General features: G+C 41.6%; 1 protein-coding gene across 3 annotated transcripts in view; it reads left to right on the top strand.

Annotated features, from left to right (window-relative positions):
* Dab2 (DAB adaptor protein 2) overlaps positions 1-23,950 on the top strand; it is a 53,744-nt gene extending 29,794 nt beyond the window's left edge. Inside the window, exons 2-15 of one of the 3 annotated variants that reach the window (XM_041631297.1) lie at positions 332-523; positions 1,466-1,605; positions 2,991-3,089; positions 5,137-5,268; positions 5,790-5,870; positions 6,223-6,249; positions 6,500-6,553; positions 6,952-7,014; positions 12,110-12,763; positions 13,745-13,898; positions 19,223-19,846; positions 20,326-20,435; positions 21,225-21,292; positions 23,163-23,950. In XM_041631297.1, the coding sequence (XP_041487231.1) occupies positions 433-523; positions 1,466-1,605; positions 2,991-3,089; positions 5,137-5,268; positions 5,790-5,870; positions 6,223-6,249; positions 6,500-6,553; positions 6,952-7,014; positions 12,110-12,763; positions 13,745-13,898; positions 19,223-19,846; positions 20,326-20,435; positions 21,225-21,287 (2,292 nt within the window). In that variant the 5' untranslated portion in view covers positions 332-432 and the 3' untranslated portion in view covers positions 21,288-21,292; positions 23,163-23,950. The remainder of the gene's footprint in view (positions 1-331; positions 524-1,465; positions 1,606-2,990; positions 3,090-5,136; positions 5,269-5,789; positions 5,871-6,222; positions 6,250-6,499; positions 6,554-6,951; positions 7,015-12,109; positions 12,764-13,744; positions 13,899-19,222; positions 19,847-20,325; positions 20,436-21,224; positions 21,293-23,162) is intronic. The other 2 variants (XM_041631298.1, XM_041631299.1) reach the window with 2 other exon arrangements.
* The last annotated feature ends 1,635 nt before the right edge of the window (positions 23,951-25,585 follow it).

Here is a 25,585-nt window from a genome sequence, read left to right as displayed (position 1 = left end):
TTTCGCTCGGAACTCTAACCAGTTTGCGATCCCTGTCTTTGATACCGGAGTCTTATGCCAAAGTTCTAACACAAGTTGCTGAGCTAGGTAATCATTAAATGCTACCAGAAATCAAATGCTTGAAGAAAAATTTACCAAACAATCTTTTCCCATTCTGGGGAGCTTCAAAGGGAACAACCCTGCCTTCCGTGTTCAGCGTGACCGAGAAGGATTGGCAAGCGTGTGCAGCTACCAAGCCTAGACCGGCAACAGACGGCCCCTGTGGACACGAATGGTGTGGAGTCTGGGTTTGCTGTAGTTTGGCCTCACCGAGCCTTTTCTCTACCCACAGGTGTGTGCCGAGGAGGGTTATGTTCGTTTGAGACCTGCGCATCAAGGATTGCTTGGTGTCAGCGAGCGTCTGCTGCTGGGTTTTCTGTCTGCCTTCTCGTCATGTCTAACGAAGTTGAAGCCAGCACGACCAATGGTCAGCCTGACCAACAGGCTGCCCCGAAAGCGCCATCAAAGAAGGAAAAGAAGAAAGGTGGGGGCGAGTGACTCCTGTTCGGCTGTCAAATGAGCTTACTCTCAAGTTCTAAGAAGGGAACTTTTTTTTTCTTTATTGGCAGAAGTGGTTGGCTTGTCTCATGTATGGCAGTCCTTGTCTCTGCACCTCTGATTATACCAACTTAGGTTCAGTTAGGAAAATTTTATGGCATTTTCTTTAATTATGTGGTTTTTTTATAATTATTTTGTTTAAATGCATGGTTAACTATACACCCATAACTATTGTGTAATTATCTTCCAGTGATCTCTTTACCATCTTGTTTTACTAGCACCACCAGTTTTGAAAAATCAAAACTTTTGTTTTCACTAAAACACTCTTGGCTTTAAGTACTAACTAGTGCTCAAGTCCTTAGTGTGCCAGAGCTGGAGAAGGGGCCTTGGGCTTCCTGCTCTGCTTTGGCTGCTGCCCTTCAGCTCCAGGAATGAGACAGCATGGGCCTTTTGAGGAGAGAAAAGGAAAGAAGGGATAATTATCCAATTACAGCCATGGTAATTTACCCTCAATTCGCTTTTGTTTTCTGATGGTTCAAAATGTTAGAAAATAGTTTTGTGCCTTATTTTCTTTTCTCTTTCATTAAAGGAATATGCCATTTGTCTAAAATTCAGTCAAAACATTAAAAAGGCTTTGATGAAAAGTATTCCCAACTCCCAATTAATGTGTTCTCATGAATTTCTCCTCTGCATTTTGTATCTTAAGGAAGTAGTTTTCTGATTTTTTTTCCTTTTACTCTCAATTCTATATTCAATATTGAGAGATTTTGCTCAAAAGAAGTAAGAATGAGACAGTGGAAATTCCATGTGTGACCAATTACTGTGTAAAGATTTATGCTATGGGGGGGGGGATGCTGAGCACATGTGATCATACCTAAGGGGGGCATTTAAATATGAGCTTTATTCTGCATTGCTTTTTACTTCTCAGGCTCCGAAAAGACAGATGAGTATCTGTTGGCCAGGTTCAAAGGTGATGGTGTAAAATACAAGGCCAAGCTAATCGGGATTGATGACGTGCCCGATGCAAGAGGAGACAAAATGAGCCAAGATTCTATGATGAAACTCAAGGTAAAGAAGCCATTATCTGTCTCAACCATGTGTCTAAAAGGGGATTCTATTAGCTCCCATCAACCCAAACGTTTCCATTCACATATTGATCCACCAGTGTTTTCCTTTCAGAGAAGTCGTTCATTACTTGAATCTGTTGAGTCTTGTTGTAGACTTCAAGAGTTGCAAGATGCTGGGTGCCTTTTCATTTGGGTAAACTCAGGATTCAGATGAGCAAAGCCCACCCCTAAACTCTCCATCATTAAATGATTTTAAAAGCCATGGGCAGTTGCGTGTGATATGTCTTATTCTGCATAGAAGACACGAAGCAGGGACTAGGAGGAGGACTCCATGAATAAGGTTCTTGCCTTTATTTAGATCTCCAGCGCCCACAAAAATGGTGCATCAGTGGGGCAGCCCATTTGCAAGCACAATCATCAAGGGCAGAGACAGTATTCCCATTGCTAGCTCAGCTAGACAATCTGTGAGCTCTGTGCTCAGATGAGTCCCTGCGTCAGTATATGAAGAAAAGATCAACCAAGAAAAATGTTTGCTAGCATCCTCTGGCCTCTATACACATGCGTACCGTGCACACACATACCCCAAAGTAATAAAAACTAAAAACATTTCAAAGAAGTCACAGAATGACTATTGGCTGAGAGAGTATGTGGATAAAATGCAGGACTGTACTTGGACACACCATTCAGTTTTTTGAATTTGTATGTCTGCATGTGTGTCCCTGTTCATGTGTATGTGTATATGTGTGCACATGATGTGACCGGAGGTTGACATTGAGTGCCTTCCTTAATTGTCCCCTACCTCATTCTTTGAGACAGAGTAGCTCACTGAAGCTGGAGCTTATCAATTTGGCTAAACTGCCTGACCACAAAGCCCCAGGGATCCTCCAGTCTCTGCCTCCCTGGCACTGAGATTACTGGTGTCTGCCATAGCATCCAACTTTTTATGTGGGGTTTTGGTGATCAGACTTGAGTCTTCATGCTTACATGGCAAACATTTACCAAGTGAGCCATCTTCCCAAGCCCAGTGTTTCAGAATTTTTCATTTTTATACTATGCTACTATGTGGACCTAATTAAATAATACAAGGTTTAGGAGCCATCGTGTGTGTGTGTGTGTGTGTGTGTGTGTGTGTGTGTGTGTGTGTTATAGACATTACATTTATGAGTTTGCATACACCAGGCAAGCATGCTTTCACAGAGCTACATCCCCATCCCTTGAAGAAATAACATATATCTTCTGTCCATTACCCTTGATCAAAAATGGCCCCTCCTTTCCCCGATGCCATCCAAGCTGAAAACAAAGCAGTTCGTCTTCCAAAGTTTTTGCCATCAAAAGTATTCTAGGATACTTTACCATCTATTTCCCTTATTCTCTCAATCTCTCCAGGGAATGGCAGCAGCTGGCCGGTCTCAGGGACAACACAAGCAAAGGATCTGGGTCAACATCTCCCTGTCTGGTATCAAAATTATCGATGAGAAAACTGGGGTAAGAATTTGTGCTTGCTAGCAGTAGCTGACCACTTGAGTCTGACCATGGTTGAATTCCTGTGGAAAATTTCCTTTTCTTCCTCAAATAGAGAAAAGAGTAATATCACACATGGCTTCTCTAAAATAGACAACAGGAAGAGAAGAATCAAGATATCCCATTTTGAAATTCATTTCCTATGAAGATGTGAAGAAGCCCCTAAACACAAGGGTGCCACTGTTGATGCATGCTATTTATTTTGAGTTTCAGACTAAACAAGGTTAATCTCAATACCTGACCTATTTCAATGGATTGCTGACGTGTGAATTTGGTGGCTAGTTCCAAACCTCTAGAATGTTTTTCATCTCTCTTTCAACCCTGTCTTTTTCCAACCTGCAGATGTCAACTTTTTTGGCTGCTGTTTTAGTTTTTTTGTGTGTGGGAGGGTGGCTATTGTTCTATCGCGTGGAATCAGTTTTGCTTCTTTTTCCTTCTTTAGTTTATTCTGGTCAGTACCCCAACGCTATAGTATTTCAGGTCTCCTGTGGCACTTTTCCCTTTATTCTATAAAGCGTTGTCATCTGTAACTCTGCTACTCATATCAAGTCAACATGACAAGATGTCTATTCATCCCTTCCAAGAGGCACCTGTTATCTAACATGAAAAATCTGCCTGCCAAACTTAGGGTGAGGGCCCCATGGTATATGCCCTCTCAGCTCTCTGGTTGTTAGTTCCTCGGGTATCATTGTCTTTTATCATTATCCTTCTGCCCTTAGTAACTTTTTATCTCAAGCCCCTCAGACAATAGTTGCCAGTTTCTCTCATAAGCATTATTTCTTTCTTTTCCAAACATGATCCCTTTGGCACATTACTATTCATTTAAAATGATAAATATAGATTCATAACATTTAAGAAACCATATGACATTTTAATTTGTTTCACAAAAGCTTCATTTGGCAAAACTGTCTTGGAGACTAAAGACCCGCTGTCAAATCAAACTCAACAGTTCAAGAGTATCTGTTGACTGATCTTTTCAGTGATCTTAGGCATTTGGAAATAAAATTCAAGACATATTTTGCCACCTACAGATTTCTTTCAAGAGTTGAACTCGTGTGCAGGCTAGAAAGGATCAAGAGAGATGGGGAAAATCAGAAAATAAACTAGAGTCTCTGTCACATTTCCTTCTCATAACAAGGTCCCTCCAGGACAGGGTGAAAATGCTTATCGGCTGCATTTCATAGCTTGAGGGTTTACTGGGTTCAGTCGTTTCAATAAAATACGGGAGCCCTCTGGACAGTTCTCCAGCTTAGGCTGTTCATTTAAGTTTGTCATTTAGTTAAGAAGTTGGACCTACTTGAGTTTTGTTTGACTTCAGTTTTTCATCTTGCTGTTTATTGTGGTAATAACTCTGATTTTGGTATGTGCTCACTTGGTTGTTCAGTTGGTCAGATACTATCTTTTTGTGCTGCCTAGGCTGGTCTTGAACTCATAGGGTAAACTAATGACCTGTCTAAATCTCCCAGGGACTATAAAGGTCACAACACACCCAGATTCACTTGATTACACTTTAGAAATTTTTGAATTCCTCTCAGTCTTTCCTTGTGCATGGCATTATGTCTTTTGGATAGAATGAGAGTCAAGTACTTAGATTTTTAGAAAAAATGATCTTCTACTTTTGTTTTCTATTAACTCTTCCTTTTGGAGCCCTTTCTAGCAGAAATAAATCAGATCCAGCCTTGAACCAAAGACTAAAAGGTCTTCCTTCAAAGGCTTTAAACTCTTGTGTATGCCTTCTTTTTTTAAATTTTTTTATGATTTATTTATCTTTATTTTATATGCATTGGTGTGAAGGTGTCAGATTCCCTGGAACTGGATTTTCATACAGTTGTGAGCTGCCATGTGGGTGCTGAGAATCGAACCCGGGTCTGCTGGAAGAGCACTCAGTGCTCTTAACCACTGAGCCATTTCTCAGCCCTGGTGTATGCCTTCTTATAGCCTTCTGATAGACAGCTGTGCTAGCCAACAAGTCTGTATCACTCACTGTTGTTCTTTTACGTTCCCTTTCTAGGTAATAGAGCATGAACATCCAGTAAATAAGATTTCTTTCATTGCTCGTGATGTGACAGATAACAGAGCGTTTGGTTATGTGTGTGGAGGAGAAGGCCAGCATCAATTTTTTGCCATAAAAACTGGCCAACAGGTAAGCTCTAAGACATAGTACACATGAGGACTAGACTTCTGTTGAGAATAGGGGTGCTTGTTTCTTAACAAGAAGAATTACTCGAAACAATTCATTAAGTCACTGGTTCTTTAGGTCAATCACCCCTCAGACCATGACTTATGCCTAAAGAATCTATTTAAAATGTCACTGATACTCACATGTGTGGCAAAGAAATTGTGAAGATAGACTTTCTAATAATGCTACTAATAAATTTAGAATAATGTTGAATTATTCCCAGAAACCTTGAAGAAACTCAGACTGTCATGGTTCCTCTTGTTTTGTCTTGAGAAAAAAATTCTAGTGTGATAAATATATTCTTAACGGTGGTGAAACATTTATTAACCTTGTATCCTTTAGTTATCTGAGGGTGGTGATCCTCTATAATCCAGAAGATAATTATAAGGAATCTCAATAGGAAATAGAAAGTATTAATGGTAACTGAGTGTGGTCAAAGAGTAAAGCTGAGAACAAAATGCTGTTAACCCTTTCTGTTGCTTCAGGCTGAACCTTTAGTCGTCGATCTTAAAGACCTTTTTCAAGTTATCTACAATGTAAAGAAAAAGGAAGAAGAAAAGAAAAAGGCAAGTTCTGTTTGATAGAAGTTCTGCTGGATCAATACTGTACTCAGGGTCTATTTAATGTCGTATTCATAAGCCCTGTCTGAAGAGATGGACTTCTTTCAAGTATAGACCTGTCTGTCGTTCTTAGCAGGGCAATTTTCTGGGTCCCTGTAACATTCACTTTAGTTAAAGGACTTGACAGAGCAACCTAGCTTAAATCTGGAAATCTAGTATCTATGTGAAGGGGGAAGTGGAACATATAGCAAACTATACAAGACTCCCCCCCCCCCAACTATGAATCTGGCAGTCTTTGCTCCTGTATTAACTCTCATCCCAAATCCCAAGCTCAGTGAATCTGTGTCTTTCTTTTTAGGTCGAAGAAGCTAGCAAAGTGGAAGAGGTAAAGCTGCTTCTTTACTTCTCTTGTGATGTGTGTGATGTGTGGAAGCCATGCTGACTCCATGCAAGAGCATTCTCCCCTCCTGACTTGATCCTCTGGGCTAGTGACCACTCTTTTCATGGAAGCTCATTAGCTAAAGTTATTTGAGATTGAGCTATAACAGCTTCGTGGAATAGTCAGGTGTGGAAATGAATGTTATGGGGTGACTTCATCAGTTCAAATCCTTTTAATAATTGCTTGTTATTTTCAGAATGGGAGTGAGGCCCTAATGACCCTTGATGATCAAGCTAACAAACTGAAGCTGGTATGTTTGGGATGTTTTGTGATCCTTTGAACATGGGTTTCTACCTCCTGCAAATGTTGCTAATACTGGACCTATATTGAATCCGTAGTAAAATTCAATTAGGACAAGTATTTTCCAATACATTCAAATAATATCTACGTTAGTCTACCACACAGTCTTCTGAGTAGATCAGCAGACTCTAATATAGTTCCTCTTTAAGGTGTTCACCAGAGTGATGCGCTTGGAGACAAGCCTTCGCTTTCTGACATATGGAGCTTAATATCAAATCTGTGTGAAATCAATTGCAATCCAGTTGTAACAACTATTTCCCGTAGTTTAGTACACAAACAATTACAATGATAGACAAAGTCATTGTTTGTAGTAGACCCATCTGAATCTAATCCAAATACTTTTTTAAGGGTGTTGACCAGATGGATTTGTTTGGGGACATGTCTACACCTCCAGACCTAAATAGTCCAACAGTAAGTGTTTTGCTTTTAAATTTGCAATGTAATTGAAATAACATCTATAATCCCAAATTTACAATTAACTAGAAAGATTGAGCATTTCATGGCAACTTGGAATGTCTTGACTTTTCCTCATGAAATAGAAGTGGCTACTAGAAAGATCATTTGATTCTTAAGTCACCATAAGAAGCGACCACTACTAATTCAGATATATTAATATAACATAGAGGTTAAATATGTGCTACTACCCAACCATTGTGCTTCTTCTTGGTAATAATTTGGGATCAGAAGGAAAGACTGAATTATAATTCTTGGCATAAGTCTACTTGAAAGGAGTATATGTGTTAAATGATAAATCCTAAATTGTTTAAGTTTCTTTATTTCTTTTTCTTTTCATTTTTTGCAATTCAGCAGCATGAGTTTGACATGAAATAAGAGTTAAACAAGGAGCCAGGCATGGTGGCTCATGCCTTTAGTCCAGGCACTCAGGAGGCAAAGTCAGGCAGATCTCTGTGAAGTTGAGGCCAGTCTGGTCTACAAAGCAAGTTCCAGGACAGTCAGGGCTGCACAGAGAAACCTTGTCTTGAAAAACAATAAACAAACAAACAAAGAGTTAAACAAGGTTCATCTTATGATTAACAAAAGTCTTTTCATTTAGAAAATTGCGAGTTTTTATAGAGCATTACCATAGAGCAAGTCTTCTCAATATTAACGAATCCGTGTCAGTCATGTGAGCATATAGCAATATTTTCCTTTATTGATATGAAAATATTGATCCAGAAAAAAAAACCTCATTTATGCTCAGATTTAAGGTCATATTCTTCAGATCTTCTATAAAACAGGCCTCACACAGAAGTAGTCACGTCCTTTTGAATCAACGTTTGTTATTTATATCCTAGTTTCCTGAGCACCCGCTATTGGCAAAGCATAGTGGCAAGAAAGACACATGTTAGTGTTACCATCAACCATTCTGTCTAGCAGGGACAGTGTTGAGACTAGTGACAAAGCCAAGGGAATGGTGCTCACCAAACATGCAGGCTCAGATAATGTTTCTTTTTATTTATTATGTATTCAGTGTTCTGCCTGTGTGTATCCCTGCGAGACAGAAAGAGGGCACCAGATCTTATTATAGATGGTTGTGAGCCACCAGGTGGTTGCTGGGAACTGAAGTCAGGACCTCTTAACCATTTCCCCAGCTCCCATTGTCCTGCCCCATAATGTTTCTAAGGAAGGGAGTTAATAACTTGAACACCAAGGATAAGAAGGCAATAGCTAGGCAAACAGTAAATTATTGCGTGTAGAATGGAGGAAATGTTTGCATAAGACTCTTTAAATCAGGAAATTATCAAGTAAGTTTTTATGATGTGCAGAAGATCTCAGGAACTGAAGTGAATCAGAGAGAAACTGGGAAGGATTCTCACTTCCCAGAATACTACAGAGAAGCCCAGCATGTGCACCCTCACTGCATAAACCCACAAGTCCGCTGAAGGATGGACTGTGTACACTCTTCTCTGTACCCATGAGTGAAAATCACACTGCGCAGCATCATAAAGTCCTTGCAGAGCCTACAATAGAGGAGATAGAACTCCTGGGTACTCTTCCAGAGTGAGTCTTTCCCCTCTTGCTTGTCCATGGAACTTTCGTTTTTTATAATCTTTCTTAGCGTTTTCAGGGCAAGATTTTTTTTTTTTTTTTTTTTTTTTTTTTGGTTTTTCGAGACAGGGTTTCTCTGTGGTTTTGGAGCCTATCCTGGAACTAGCTCTTGTAGACCAGGCTGGTCTCGAACTCACAGAGATCCGCCTGCCTCTGCCTCCCGAGTGCTGGGATTAAAGGCGTGCGCCACCACCGCCCGGCTTCAGGGCAAGATTTTTGAAATCTTAGGCTAGCTAATGCTGGAAGGAAGGACCATCCTAGTTCTGGGCTCTTTTGGATCTCTCAACAGTCTTGGCAATTCTTTATTAGGAGATAAAAGAAATCAATATCTGTACAATCATCTTTCAAAGTGACACACCGAAATGGGCCCTCCAAGAGAGTGGAAAGCTCATGAGACACAAGTGGAATTGCAGAAGAAGCAAGAAGGCACTTAGTGTTTAATTGACTTTTGTGGACTTCTGAAGCATTCTGTCATACCAAATGAAAAACAGCATGGATGATCCTTATTCTTATACTAGAGTTCTCACAAACTAAAAATGTTTTATTTGTAGAAATTCAAGTTTTAGTTTAAAAAAATAAGTTAAGATGATAAATTTAATTAAAGTAGATACTATCTGGTAAGTTTTTAAAAAAAATGGTTAACAGGGCTAATTATATGTTGGCTAGACATTGCCAACATATTCTGTTGCATTGAATCCATATGCAGAGGTCACAAAATAGATGTTTCTCTGACTTATAAAATTAGCATGCTTCAGAGTTTTTCAACTTTTACAACAACTGCTCTGGAAAATGTAAAGTATAGAAAAATATCTAAATTAGACTCTCTCCATTATCCCTGGTGGCTATGGCTCCTCCCAAACTGATGAACAAAACTTTTATGCACTTCAAATAATATGTTGACATCTTTTAGAACTTAAATTTTTTTGCAAAATTACTGGAACATTATGTTTCATGGTGCTTTAGAAATAAAGAGAAAGGGGGGAAGAAGGAGAGGGGAGACAGTACAGAGACACAGAGACAGGAAAAAAGACTACAGAAAATGATCCACCATCATAGAGGTTAAACCTGGCATAAGAGGATTAGATTTGGGTAAGAAGTTTAAATAATATGTGTATGTATACACATTTATACCCCCAGAAATGGCATGGGGTAGATGCAGGTAAAACTGAAATAGAAATATTAATAAGAAAAGTATAAAGAAAACTCTGAAGTAGAGCTGGTCACCGAAGGGTAGAGAGCAATAGACAGTAGCTAGGGTAAATCAAGTGGGGTTCTGCCATGTAGCATTCTGAAAGTGGCTCTAAAGACACTGGTTTTAATGCACGTACGGAATGGCAGGAAGCCAACAACAGGGTTGAGGCCTCAACTAGTAACCATCTCTGGGAGGCTAGCTACCCAGAGAAGAGCTGTAGATCTGTGTCCCAATGTTGCCATCTCCACACCCCCTTGCAGAAGTGGCTTGAGCCACTTCCACGTCTGTCTGAGGTGCTCAGGTGGTAGCCCAGCGGGGTGCTGACAGTCTCCAAAGCACTCCGGAAGTTCTGACTGTGGGAATAGATGAGCCTTCCCTCCATCCAGTCTAGTCTTTTACTTATACTCTTACGCTTGGATCGACAATAGCCCTGACCTGAGGAGAGCCTTATACATTTTGCTCGTAGGGTGACTCTTCAGAAGTCTAAAACTATGGCTCCTGTTTGGTGTCCTAAGACCTTGTTCTGAAGTGTCTGGAAAGGAGAACTCTACCAGCTGGGAACACCCAACCATGCTAACCTAGAGGTGGCTTTTAGAAATACTGAAATCAAGCTTCCGGAATGCATCTTATCCCACCTTTTGATTGCTTAAAGATCCACTCATTAAGAAGCCTTCCAATTCATTTGTTTGATTAAAAGCTTTTCAATTTAAGCTCTTTCTTGTGATGAATTCTTCTAGGTATAAAAAGACAACCAGGCTTTAAAAAAAAAAAACAAAAACAAACAAAAAAGCAAAACCTGATTTCATATTTTCCAGTAAAGAAAGTAAAAAGAAAAAAATACAGCTTGAAAACCTGATTTTGTGGTCTCTTCTATGGTCACAAAAGAGAAACAGGACTTTTTTCTTTTCTTGAAAAGACAGAGACTTTTGAATGTTTTTTATCCTTATTAGTTGAAGAAGTTCAGATTTCTTTTGAACTGCTCTTGTCCCCGTGATGAAAATGGTACTCTACCCAGGTTACCACTAGATGTCTACTTTAGCTTCCTTCCAGCTGGGCAATGTTTATTGTTTATAGTCTATGGCTGGCATAGTTAAGTATTTAATGGATCAAAATCAGACAAAAGTCTTTCCCAGTGTCTTAAATCGCAATTACTTATAAATTAGAATAAAAACATGTCAAATTGATCAAACTGGTAGCTTTGATGCTAACAATTTTCATAAAACAAATGAAGAAACTGGGTAATTAACATCTATATTTTTCTGATGGAATAGAGAAAAAGGGGAATTAGCAGATTTATGCGTTTTGCATAGTTTGACGATTGCATCCTAAACCCTCATTAAAACCCTCTTAGTTATTAGCTAACTGACTTCAATGCTAAATAGGCAAGATCACTCCCACAATACAGGAAATCAGGGCAAAATATTGAAAATATGTACATTGACATGAGGTTACTGTGTAATTGATTAGATGTGCACAGTATTTTGAGTGTCACATACAGAAGAACACACACAAAAGGTGTGTCCAAGAAGGGATGAGGATGGCAAAGTTGAGAGGTCCAACTTGGCCATTACCATTAGTAAGATCTTAGTTCTTTCAAAAAGTCAGACTCACAGACCGAGATAAAAATGAAGTATCTCGTTTTTCTCTCTCAACCGACTTTAAGTTTGTCACAGCCGTAGCCATGGAATCTGGAACTGTGGAGTATAACTTAGTGGTGGTGGAATGCCTGAGATACGCAAAGCCCTGGTTTAATTCCCAACACCATACGCACACAGTACACATATGAATATTAACCAAGAATTTGCTCATTTAGAGAGGGAATGTTAGAGACTTCTGGAAAAGGACTATGAACTGCGTGTTTCACAGGTAGCAAGCTGGACTAGGTATTTGAAATCCATTCATAGGTTCAAACAGTATATTCAGATAAGCATTTAGAGTGAGTCCCAATTAATTCAAAGATGTCACTTAAACCAACGCAGATAATGAACCTAGCCCATCTGAATGTATAGACTAAGGAGAGGATGAATTTAATAAGATTTCACTGAAGGAAGGGCAGACCCCAGGGGAACTTACAGCTCACAAGCTGAGTGAGGAACTAATTCCCAGCGAGTAAACACTCTGGGGTTCTTGGGAGATGGTAATAGTCCCAAATTCTAATAGGAACCCCGGTAATCCTTGTCATTTTGATGTAATTTTCTCATGTGAAGTTATAACATGGACTAACACTGTCTCTCTCTCTCTCTTTTTTTCCCCCAAATGTGCTAGGAAAGCAAAGATATCCTGTTAGTGGATCTAAACTCTGAACTCGACACCAATCAGAACTCTTTAAGAGAAAATCCATTCTTAACCAATGGCGTCACCTCCTGTTCTCTCCCTCGACCAAAGCCTCAGGCATCCTTCTTGCCTGAAAATGCCTTTTCTGCCAATCTCAACTTCTTTCCCACCCCTAATCCTGATCCTTTCCGTGATGATCCTTTTGCACAGCCAGACCAATCGGCACCCTCTTCGTTTGATTCTCTCACATCTCCAGATCAGAAGAAAGCGAACCTGAGTAGCTTGTCTACTCCGCTGAGTAAAGGGCCCCTGAACGGTGATACCGATTACTTTGGTCAGCAATTTGACCAGATCTCTAACCGGACTGGCAAACAGGAAGCTCAGGCAGGCCCGTGGCCCTATCCAAGTTCGCAAACCCAGCAAGCAGTGAGAACTCCAAATGGGGTATCTGACAGAGACCAGAACGGCTTCCATATCAAACCTTCCCCGAACCCTTTTGTGGGAAGCCCTCCCAAAGGACTCTCAGTACCGAATGGCGTAAAGCAGGACTTGGAAAGCTCTGTCCAGTCCTCCGCGCATGACTCCATAGCCATTATCCCACCTCCACAAAGTACCAAACCCGGAAGAGGCAGAAGGACTGCTAAGGTGAATTGTCTTTTCTGCATCCCCATTAGCAGAGTGCATGCTCAATACCAAAGGGTGGTGTGACGCGAGCTCTCTTCCTGGCTGCTCTTTTAGTTTCCCTGTGTGGCTGTGAAGTAGAAGGTGGGATGAGACACACCGACCCTCCAGGAATATGCCCCTCTCTAGTCAACATTCCTCCTCCGCTTCCTGGCAGTGTTGGTCACATCTGCTTTCCATTTGCATGTCTTGTCACTTAATACTAAACTAAACACAAGTTGTTTTTTGTTTTCCATTGTTAATGCTGCTATGCTTCTGTGCCTCTGGTAAGTTTGATTGTCACGTTCTGGGACGGGAGGGGGAGAGGTCTTGTGATTCCCTGGGTCCTGCCCCCACACTAACACACCCGGCACACCCATCATCACGGATGTCCACGGTGGCGGTATATAAAAGTCTCCAGTCTGTCTCCTCTTTTAAATGTAAATGTTGATTTAATAACCCATTGACTTAGAAGCTCACACAATCACTATTACCAGCTCCCTCCGTGCAAAAGCAACTCCAAGTGCAGTGTCTGTAGGCGATTCCTCAAAGCTCTCATAGGAAGGTGCAGACTTACCTAATGCTGAAGGTAGTTGCATCTCTATGGAAACTGATTTAGATCTAATGGAATGATAGAAAATTATTTAGGATACTTATGCTGCCCTTCCTTTCCCAGCTGCAAATTTTCGCCAAGGAGACCAGACTGACATCAAAGGATAAAATAAGAAAAATAGATTTTATTTTGCAAGTCCAGGTGGTATAATCCATTAATCTGCTCACTACAGCCATCTTATTCCCACCCCACACACCTCACCTTTGCTCTTTTATTTGCTAGTAGACGTAATCATTTGCCAGTGATAAAAGACTTTCCTTCATGGGGAGGTTAGCTTTGGGGTAAAGAGTAGGAGACAGATGTGTCTACCTCTGGCCTGAGTAACTCTTCTCCCTCCTTCCCCTCCTTGTCAGTCTTCAGCAAATGACTTGCTTGCCTCAGACATCTTTGCCTCAGAACCTCCAGGCCAGACGTCACCCACAGGACCACCTGCAGCCCCACAGACCAACCCTTTGGATCTCTTCAAAACAAGCGCTCCTGCCCCGATGGGGCCCCTTGCAGGTCTAGGTATGTTCCCAGGGATGGAATCAGATGTGGCTTTGCTACTGTCACCCACAGTGGTGATGCACAGGAGGAAGGCACTTCCTGTGGTTGTGGCATCGCAGGGGAGGCGTCCAGCAACGCTCCCCTCACTTTAACCCCTGCACAGACCACATCCCGGTGACATTCCTGCCTGGTAACTGGAATTCAGCTCTCTGCGCTGCCCCGGGACAAGAAGTCCATTTTCAGTATTGCATGACCCTGAACAGCTGGCAGTGGCTTTCGGGAGACAGTTGTAAGGGATTCTGAAGTCAGACTGGCTTCAATGGTGAAAAGGAGATGAACTGAGGGAGCCTTGTGTGCTGTCTGTGCAGCAGAAGCAGGGCCATGCATGCTTTCCATACCATTTGCCATGATAGGTGGAAGTCTGTCTCTTCTCGAGGCTCAGCTCTTCTTATGTGCCCGGAAGCGGGTGTTGGTTAAGCGGGAAGCAAGGCTAAATCATAAAGTCAAAGTCTGGGCTCAGCTCTGCCCCTAGCTCTAAGTAGGCAGGGAATGGTCACGGATTCTGATCTGTTTTTGAAGACTTGCCCCATAGCAATTCAATAATGAGTAATTTTTCTAGAAGAGCATCTAAGTAGATCTAGGAAAAAAGTAAAGCTAGAAAGAGTGTAGATGGATTTTTCTTAGACAGTGGGATGTGCTGGAGGTTAAAATCTGTTTCTGACTTTTTGGCTCCCCTGAGCCTTTGCTGCCGGATGATGGTAGAAGCAAGCACATTGACTGAATTCTGGTCCTGTTACTCCTCCTCCACAGCCTCAGGTTCTTTTCAGGCTTTATAGCTCAGTTTCAGAACCCCCAACAATAGTCTGTGCCATCCTGCTGGGGGTTCCATTTGTTGGCTTGCTTCTTGGCACCTGTGCAAACCCAAAGAGAATCTACCTTGGGAGGTGGGGGACCAAGGATCAAGGAGGACTCTCTGTTCCTTTAGTAAGATCTGAACAGAGATCATGGCTTTCCCTACCCTCTACAGAATCAGTCACCAAGATCCCTTTTCCTCCTTTATTTCCCATCTTCTCTCCTTTGCTGTTTTCCTGCAAAGAGGAGAATGTCTGTCTCCCACAGTAAACATGTCTGGAGCAGGGCAGAGAAGGCAGCTGTCACCAACGCTGAGTGGTTGAAATCCAGGTGAAGGTGGGAAGTCAGTGAGTTCCAGGCTTCTGCTTGATGTTAGAACACCCAGAGATACTCAAAATACACTGTGCCTTTCAGAAGCTGCCCTTTCTGGCATTGCTCTTTTCCCTATGCCCACAGTGAAGCAGCTGGTGTCTTTTCCTTCATAGAAAGGCAGAGAACTTGCATTCAGGGTCTGTGACTAGATCACATCCCAGAGCTCTGGAGTTTCCTATCAATGCCTTGAAGAATTCTAGCAGCCAATATTTAACAAGTCAGCCTGAAGATACAGCTGGACCCTATAACTGTTAATTTATTCAGACGAAGTGAAGCCTTTTGGCGATATGCCCCTGTTGAGGCCTTGGGGTCTACAACGGCAGAATACTGATGATTCTTCCAAGTTTGGACATGGAACTCAAACTGAGCCCCACAGTGTAGCCCCTGTCCATTGGCAGTGATCCTCAGCCAAAGCCTGGAAGGTTGTAGGTCTGGCTTCCGCTGGACCCAGCTGGGGGACTGCCTCCTCTCGAGATCTGGGGCGGGGGGGAGCAGGGAGAAGGGACTACAGGAAGCTGAGCCCTCTGCTTTGATTTGAACCCTGTGTTTTGATCTAGATTCAGAAGGTAATAAAATTAATGCTTTATGCCTGCACTCTCTTTTTCCTCAGTCCTTGCCCCTGCTTTCTCCAGCTGGGCCATAAATGTTTTAGAAACATAATGGGCGGTCTCTGGGAGATGGGAATGAAGGCTGGCACAAAAGCAGACTTACCAAGCACTTACTTCATAGCAAATGAAATATTTTTTTTCTCTTTTACAAATGGCACTCCCATTGATACTATCTATGACTAGAGTTCAGAGTTTTGCAAGGAAAGGCAAGTAATTCAGGATGAAGGATGGTAAATGGGGGCTTCCTTTTATATCTTTATTTTTGCACTTCGCAATGGTTGAAATGATTAGGAAATGACCCTTCCATTCACAACACTAATGTGTTTTGAAATATTGTCACTTACTTTGTCTAAATTAAACCCTGTTTTTTAAAAAGACAAATAGCTGTGCTTTTATTAATCTTGAGAAGTAATTCAAACATAATCAAAATTAAAAACTTTTACCTACACATAAATTATATTACTCTAAGATCTTACAGATCGAACTCTTGCAATGCATCTGCACAAACATAAATTTAACTTTCACAACAGCTATGTGAGTTAAGTGTTTCTTCTCTTTTTTTTCTTGATTTTTATTAAGCTCTACATTTTTCTCTGCTCACCTCTCCCCCTCCCCTTCAACCCTCTCCCAAGGTCCCCATGCTCTCAATTTACTCAGGAGATCTTGTCTTTTTCTACTTCCCATGTAGATTAGATCATATATGCCTCTCTTAGGATCCTTATTGTTGTCTAACTTCTCAGGGAATGTGATTTGTAGGCTGGTTTCTTTGCTTTATATTTAAAAACCACTTATGAGGGAGTATATGTAATAATTGTCTTTCTGTGTCTGGGTTACCTCATTCAAAATGATGTTTTCTATCTCCATCCATCTGCCTGCAAAATTCAAGATGTTGTTATTTTTTCTGCTATGTAGTACTCCATTGTGTAAATGTACCACATTTTTTTTATCCATTCTTTGATCGAGGGGCATTTAGGTTGTTTCTGAGTTTTGGCTATAACAAACAATGCTGCTATGAACATAGTTGAGTATATGTCCTTGTGACACAATTGAGCATCCTTTGGGTATATACCCAAAAGTGGTATTACTGGGTCTTGAGGAAGGTTGTTTCCTAATTTTCTGAGAAATGGCCACACTGACACCTAAAGGGGCTGTACCAGTTTGTACTCCCACCAACAATGCAGGTGTTTTCCCCACAACTTCTCCAGCATAAGTTGTCATCAGTGTTTTTGATCTTGGCCATTCTTACAGGTGTAAAATGGAATCTGAGTTGCTTTTATTTGAATTTTTCTGATGACTAAGGATGTTGAGCATTTCCTTAAGTGTCTTTCAGCCATTTTAGATTCCTCTGTTGAGAGTTCTCTGTTTTGGTCTGCACTCCATTTTTTTTTTAAAAATTGATATTTTGATGACCAGATTTTTGAGTTCTTTGTATATTTTGGATATCAGACCTCTGTCTGAAGTGGGGTTGGTGAAGATCTTTTTCCATTCTGTAGGCTGTTGTTTTGTCTTGATGACCATGTCCTTTGTTTTACAAAAGCTTTTCAGTTTCAGGAGATCCCATTTATTAATTGTTTCTCTCAGTGTCTGTGCTACTGGGGTTATATTTAGGAAGTGATCTCCTGTGCCAATGCGTTCAAGTGTACTTCCCACTTTCTCTTCTATAAGGTTCAGTGTGGCTGGCTTTATGTTGAGGTCTTTGATCCATTTGGACTTGAGTTTTGTGCGTGGTGATAGATATGGATCAATTTTCATTCTTCTACATGTTGATATCCAGTTATGCCAACACCATTTGTTAAATATGCTTTCTTTTTTCCATTTGGTAATTTTTACTTCTTTGTCAAAAATCAGGTGTTCGAAGGTGTGTGGATTAATATCCAGGTCTTTGATTCGCTAAACCCACTTTTAAGGCTTAATAAGAGAAGCCATGTCACAGTTTCTGTGAATGTGTCCCATAACGCAAATAAGTCCTGGCCCCCATGTGTCTGTGAAGTTAGTGTGTGAATTAGCTCCCCATTGCACAAGTAATTGTTTCTTGTGCCTTGCTGTGAAGAGGCCAAAATGGGAGACAAATGTGCTGGGGTCAGGGCCAAGGTACATGAGTTTACCCCTATGGGCACGGACTGTGAGCTTTCATTGTCTGATTATATATGTTCCTGATTCTGTTTCCTCAATGAGAAATGTTGATCCAGTAAGGTGGCCATTCTACGGGAGTGGAGCAGGTGTGCTCCTGACCAGATGCCAGCATTCATGATAAGAAAAAGATCAAAAGAGAGGACTCTATAACAGCCCCTCACCCCATTTCAAAATTCTTCTCACTCTGGGGGAAAAAAACCAACAGCAATAAATCTTTTCTATCCCAAGTTTGAAGCCTTTGCTTGGTTGGATTAGAAAATGAAGAGTGAGAGAATGTTGTGCTCTGACCCTCAGAACAGGTAGCACCATCCGTGACTGAGGGTGAGGCTGGACTGGAGTTAGCGGATGGCTACTGCAGAGAGAATGAATGTCCCGTGTTAGAACAGGATGCATGGCATGGATCCGCCTACGGAAGAGAGACTGGAGAGGTCTGGGTTCTCATGAGGCAACTGCATCCTGAGGAACATGACAGGGACGCAGGCCCTGGAGATAAAACTCTGACAGGAGACCACAGTTATCCACAAAGGGGCTGCTTCTCCTGTCTTCCAACTACTCCACTCTAACTTCGTCTAGCAAGTGACACAAGGCAGGAAACACTTTTATTGGAAGCAGCCATCCTGGGCTAATAGTCTTTCTTCCGTTTTTATGTGTAAAGTTTAAACTATGTGGATCTCAGCTATGTTTTATCTTCCCTTTATGGAGCTGTGTCAAGTCTGACAGCATTAAAAAAGGAGGGACCCTTTAAAACAGGAGAGATGCTTTTGGAGAACTTGTGTCCCTCCATGATAACTGGCTCCCAGAAGTCCTCAGCAGCAGCCAGCTGTTAAATGCAAAAGCTAAATAGTGATTCCACAGTGAACTGTCTTAATTAACTGCTTGATCGTCACTGATTTGCTTGCTTATACACTCGACAACTCAGTTCTTACTGTCTGCAAGTTCTGTTCAGGGTGTTGGAGGTTCATCGATGCATTTTTGGTAAGCATCCATGTATTCATGATTAGGAACTTACAGGATGTATTTACTCTTCTAACGAGGGAAGACGTGTGGTGGAAAGAACAAGCAACAAGCATTCGAATTCCAGCTAAACGGTGTGAATGAGTTAACCGTCAGAATTATTTAATCTCTTGAAGCCTTTATTTCTGAGTCAGATTCAAAACTTCACAGAGTAGTTTGCCCTGGGAGTGGTCTACAGATACAGCCAGAGAGTCATGCTTCTTAAAAATCAAGAATTCTTGTCAAAGACAGCCAAAGTATGTTATCTGGATGTTTGAAAAATCACAATTAAATTCATGATTTTATACAATTAGTACATTATTATAAAAATAAAGTAATTCTCTTCAAGCTTGCCTCTTGATGACATATCTCTCCCTCTTCCTTCAGGGGGTGTTCCAGTAACACCCCCTCAAGCAGGACCTTGGGCACCTGTCGTCTTCAGTCCTTCTACAGCTGTGGTCCCAGGAGCCATAATAAGCGGCCAGCCTTCAGGTTTCGGTCAGCCGATCGTTTTCGGTACAACCCCAGCGGTTCAAGTCTGGAACCAGCCTTCGTCGTTTGCGACCCCAGCTTCCCCTCCAGCCCCCGCAGTCTGGTGCTCAGCTGCACCCGTGGCACCACCCAATGCTTGGTCATCCACAAGCTCCCTGGGGAATCCTTTCCAGACTAACACCTTTTCACCTCCTGCCATGCCCATTCAGCCCTCGCCTGCGCTGCCCTCTGTGGCCACGCCTCCTCAGCCACCTCCCAGAAATGGGCCGCTAAAGGACATTCCCAGTGATGCTTTCACTGGCTTAGACCCACTCGGGGACAAAGAAGTCAAGGAAGTGAAGGAAATGTTTAAGGACTTCCAGCTGCGGCAGCCACCTGTACCCTCAAGGAAGGGGGAGACACCGGCCACAGGGACTTCGAGTGCCTTCTCCAGCTATTTCAACAATAAAGTTGGCATCCCTCAGGAGCATGTAGACCATGACGATTTTGATGCCAATCAGCTGTTGAGCAAGATTAACGGTAAGTTTGCTCACTTATCTGCCGACTAATGTTTCAGCTGCCTTAAAGTCCCACGGGGAACTCAGAGGACCCTTCTGTTTTCATCAGTAGCCAGCCTCCTGCTTGCTGTGGAGTTCGGGTCTCTGGTGGTAATTTAACCATTCCTTTTACCTCCGCCAATCCCAAGGACTGGCCCAATGCTGCCCCCCAGTGACCGTTTTTGAAAGGGCTTCTGAGAGCTATAGAAAGGGCATTTGGAGAGCTGAATAGGTAATATAGCCCCCATTCATGGCCAACAAGCAAGGAACATCTGAGTCTTCCACTTTAGATAAAGTATAAACGTAGCTCTCTATCCTGATAGATGAACAGAGTCCTGGTATGTGAGGTGAATTTTTTTTCTTTCACCGGTGTAAAGAATTAAGTTTCAAAGGTAAGCCAGTCAGGGAACATATGTGCGAGCAAAACCTGTCTACTAACTGCTTGGGTCCCTTGCTTTCCAGAACCACCAAAGCCAGTTCCCAGACAGGGTCTCCTCTCGGGTACCAAGTCTGCTGACAATTCACTTGAGAACCCCTTCTCCAAAGGATGCTTAAGTTCATCACAGCCCCCCGTAAGTACTGAATCCTAGAAGAGCATGCCACATACCCCTGCAGCTTCCTGAATCTACCTGCCCCATGCAACAACTCTTTGCTGGGAATGCCTATTTGCCTATGAGGTGTTCTTAGGAATCTTCACAGTGTGAACATACAGTCAAGCTGGAGCAAGATTGTCTTTCATAGGCTTTCCCATCTCCTGAACTTGAGGAATAATACTATCAGAAACCTCCTCTTGGATTTCACTGAACTGGTCTTGTGAAAACATGGGAGAAGCAGAATCAAAATAGTCTCTTAAAGACCTTTAAAGATTAATTTTTAATCTCCCATCAATAGTTCTATACCTCTTCCAAGCAATTCTTCCAAGCAGAGGGAAGCAAATGCAAAGTCTCCACAGCTTTGACTTTGAACAAACAATATGTACTATCATCTTCTAGCAAGTAAGACAAAGGTCACTCTAGACACGTACAATGTCTGATTGGCTTATGGCCCAAGTCAGTAGTTCTCAACCTATGGGTTGTGAACTTTTGTGGTTGACTGGCCCTTTCAGAGGAGCCACATGTCAGATATCCTGCATATCAGACATTTATATTATGATTAATAAGAGTAGCAGCATTTCATTTATGAAGTAGAAATGAAATAATTTTATGGTTGGCACTCACCACAGCATGAGGAACTGTATCAAAGTGTCACAGCATTAGGAAGGTTGAGAACCGCTGTGTTAAGTGTTGCTTAAATGAAACAGGTTTAATCAATGTTTTTTCTTAAGATTGTAATAGTGTTTGTTGTGTTGTTTTATCTCTTAGGTGGCTTCTCAGCCCGCATCTTCTGATGCCCGCAGGAGCCCTTTTGGAAATCCTTTCGCCTAGCTTCTGTAAGTTGAAGAACCTGCTTAGCATTTTCTTGCAGTAGGGTAGATGGTGAGAAAATGTGATACAGAAGGTAAAGGGTAAGGTTTTATCTTTAGAATTGGAAAAAGGCTACATATGTGTAATTTGGGAGTAATAGGTATGAAAATCAATACTCTGATAACTTAACAATAATAAGGCTGAGCATTTAGGAAATTAATTCTTACTAAGAGTAGTCAAGCCTGGAGATAAAATCTTCTGTCCTGTGTTTTTGATAGTTCAGGTCTGTATGGAAATAAATTCAATAGAACATTGCATCAAACTCTCTTTTTATCAGAGAATGACCTTGTTCTGAATCTCCTCCTTCCACTTCCTAAGTGCTGGAGTTAAAGGCACGCACCATTACATCAAGTTTTGTGTAGTTCTGGAGATCAAAACTGGGCTCCGTGAATGAAGCGCCTTCCAGCTACATTCCCAGACTTACTTTAAAAAACAATTCCTGTTGGCCAGGCAGTGGTGGCACATGCCTTTAACCCCAGCACTTGGGAGGCAGAGGCAGGTGACTATCTGTGAGTTTGAGGCCAGCCTGGTCTACAAGACCTAGTTCCAGGACAGGCTCCAAAGCTACACAGAAACCCTGTCTTGAAACACCCCCATGTTGAAGGCATAGCATCCTCATAACAATTTGGCTTTTCTATAAAATGTCCAGGTTTAAAAGACTTTCTGAAACCGATGACAATACAACTTCTCTTTCATCTCTTTCCTCAAGGATAATCTCAGACTGGTCCCTGAGCTGTGATGTGTTACTCTGACCCCAGTGACAGCTGTCAATGTTGCCCTCAGAAGCAATAGAAGTGCAAACTAAGTGAGAGGCTTGACCATCCCATCTCTAGTGGACTTTATTCTAGGAAAGCTGAAGTCTCTGCCAGGGCTCCCTGTGATCTGTTCTTCTCATCAATAAATGACACCAGTTGTGTTCTGATCTCATGACACTGAAGAGAAGGGAAAAAAATTAAGCTAAGTCACATGACATTAGACAAGGCACAGCCAGAAGGATAGAATAGTAAAAATGAATGAAATGAATCCAAGCCCATTTTATTTCAATATTTCCTCATCTGATCAAGGCTAAACTCATTCTTCAGTTATCTGTAATAGATAACTTCCTCACATCTAATAATAACAATATTTATTTCCCATTGTCTATGGAGAATGCATTGTGAAGTTCCCTGAGGATTTTTGAAACCATGAATTACAGCTTAGTACCAACCTGTTTATTCCATTATACATAAATGACTAAAATGTCATTGATAAAATAGGCACAGATTGCGTGATGTATCATTTACTTGCCCTGTTGCTGCAACAAAATACCTAGCAAAAGCAACCTAGGAAATGAAGGGCTCGTGGCTGATATCCATCAAGACGAGAAAGTCATGGCACAAGGTCAGCTTGTCTCATTGCATCATCAATCAGTAAGCAGAAGCTCATGGATACTGGTGCTCAGTTTGCCCCTCCTTCTTACTTAGCCAACAATCCCATTGCAAAGATCCCCATCCCATATTTAGGGTGGGTCTTCCCAATTCAGTTGCTCCGGTCCAGGTAAATCCTTGCAGGTATAGATGGTTTGGTATAGGGTCTCCCTCATTAGTTCTGACGGGTCTTGGCTTTCTTAAATGATTTTGGCTAGCTTTGAAATCTGGTGCCTCCTTCCCCAGCCTTCTGAGTGCTGAAGTCATCAGCACACACTATCACATCTAGTGGATGGATGGTACTTGTCTATTCTATCTTCCCATCAGCTCTGGGATGTCCTATCCCTAACATTTGAAAATGATGGTGTCATTTGTAACACACTGATATTCAACCCAACTATCCTAATCATTCTTCTCCATGTTTCTCTAGGACATTGTCATGCTGACTACCCAGAGGAACAAAAGACTGGCTTTAGCCAAGGACAAGAGCTGAGAGCCAGACACGTGCGGACCTCTGTCCTTGTTCCTTCCACCTTTGACATATTATCTGTTGCCTTACTTGTCTTTGCCTCTTGTAAAATGCCTTATACTTTCTGTCTAGGCTGAAGCTAAACCGAAACTATGGTTTTTCGTAAATTAAGCTCCTAAACTCTCTAGCTCAACTATAAATGAAGTAGCTCCCCTGCCAAATTCTTGTCCTTTGTGCCCTGTGACCCTCTCAGAATACTCCCCCTCCTACCCTCCAGTTGGGAGGTGCGGCCACCTTAACCCTTCATTTGACGTTACCCCGAGGAAATGCCCAAATCCTCGTAGCTCCAAGTCATTTGATGTTCCTGGTATGCAGAATAACTTAAACATTCTGTTAGTAGGACAGCAAGATACCTTGCTTCCCATCCCTACTCAGACAGGTTTTGGGGTAAAATGAAAGCAAGACTTCTCAGTCACAAATGAGGACCTGTTCAAGATGACCGTTTTGGCATTATCAGCCAAAATCATTATGCCCTCAGAGGTGCTTGTCATCGACTTGAAACGAAGAAAATTCTAACTCCAAACATCAGGCATTATTCAAGGCGAATAAAACAGTTTCTCCCTGGGGCCTCACATTGTTTTCATTCCAGATGTTTGACCCTGTTGACCTTATGGCCTGAATTTCCCTTGATGATCCTAATTTCATATCATGTGATTTTTCTTTCTCAATAAAAATGATTTTTGTGGCAATTACTTTTTAAAAAGTATAATTTCTCTTTATTCTGATGATGTCTCCCAGGACCTAGGAGATCCCATTGTTAATCTCCTGCTGGTTATTTAAAAAAAAAAAGTATTGTTTATCTCTCTGTGTCTTTGTCCCCCATCCTCCTTTGGGTCCATTTTGCTCCTGGGTTTGTATAAACAATACCCAGGAACAGATTTTCATGGGTCAAAAGGTGTTGAACGACTCATCGATTTGGAACACACACATCCACCTTCAGTCCTTGTTAGTCCAATGCCTAGACTTTGGAAGGCACACCATCCTCATCCTCCACAAGGAATGGGGTGTCATTCTCATAAACTTCCAAAGAGCAATTTAACACGGGAAAGAAACTGGACTCTGCTCAGCAAAGAAGGACTTTGTTCTGAAAGCTAAGTGTGACTGTACCCAATACACCGGGTCCATACTGGAGGTAGTTCTATGCCTTTATCAGGTAACTGCGAACTTTCTTGAAACGACAGTAATATAACTAAATAAGACAATAATTGAAGAGAGGAGAGAGGGTGATGAATGAATATTTGAGGTTATCATTGAAAATCTGCCTGCAATATTTTCTGCATAACCTTGGAAACCTATGCAATGCGTTTTCATTTTCAGTCCTTTTGTCATACAGTACTGAAGGGCTTTTTCCTGCCAAACTCTTTAGTTTTCCTTAGTTTATATTGAGTTTTTTTTTTTTAATTCTTGACCTTTAATGCTCAGGTCTTATGGGTGTTGATACAATCTTATTTTTTGGTAGAAGAAAAGGACTGCTCAGGATTTAAGCAAGAAGCTGGTCTTGTGAGCCTCTGTTGATTAGCCTCAAGTAATCCAAGCTGAAGAAGTCCTCTGGGTTTCTGTTTAATGCTAATCGTTACTTATCTACCACATATGGGTTTTTTTTTCTGTCTAACTTCCTATTCAGTTATTATAAACACAGAGACTTGAAATCATACTTTAAAATTCCAAATACATAAAGATGTGCGAAACTGGAGGTAACTATTTCTAGATGGCCGAATTTTTGAAAATGATCATCAGCCACATAACTCTTTTGTATGTACCTGTCTTCTTGTGCACTTTTCTGTATGCAAATAAAGCTATGAATTTACTCATTCAATAAACTGGAATCACAAAAATTTCATGTCGCTGTTAGCTCCTTCTAATAGTTGACCCCTGATTTAGATCGAGTGTCATCAAGGTATAAAGCTCACCAGCTAGAAGGGGGAAAGCTGCTGGTTAGGCATGTTTCGGGTTTCACGGTGATGAGAGTGTAAGTCCATGTTGTGGAAACACAAGCAAATGATCCAGTCTCTTTCAGTGTCTTATACCCACTCACATCCATACGCATCTCCTTCCTGTGGATTTAATGGAGTCCGTGGCGCTACATATCACGTGATATTCACTGGACAGTGTCAGTCCATTCCTTTTGTCCTTTGCTTCTCTGTTACTCGGTCATGTTTGACCCCACCAAAACACATGTGTTGGAGTTCGTCTGGGTGGGTGCTAGCCATGTCGAAGACCGCAGTGTCAGGCTGGCAGGCCAGGGCTCACCTGGGGATACTCAGTCATGGTGCCCTGGTTCAAGTTCAGGGATCTCATTTCAACAAAGACCTGGAACAAATCCT

The sequence above is a fragment of the Microtus oregoni genome, unplaced genomic scaffold (assembly GCF_018167655.1).
Source record: "Microtus oregoni isolate MIOR12 unplaced genomic scaffold, Mior012 000036F_ref0000092, whole genome shotgun sequence".
Taxonomy (NCBI): Eukaryota; Metazoa; Chordata; class Mammalia; order Rodentia; family Cricetidae; genus Microtus; species Microtus oregoni.
The sequence above is the reverse complement of the archived record's forward strand: the minus strand, read 5'-3'. Positions and strand labels throughout refer to the sequence as shown.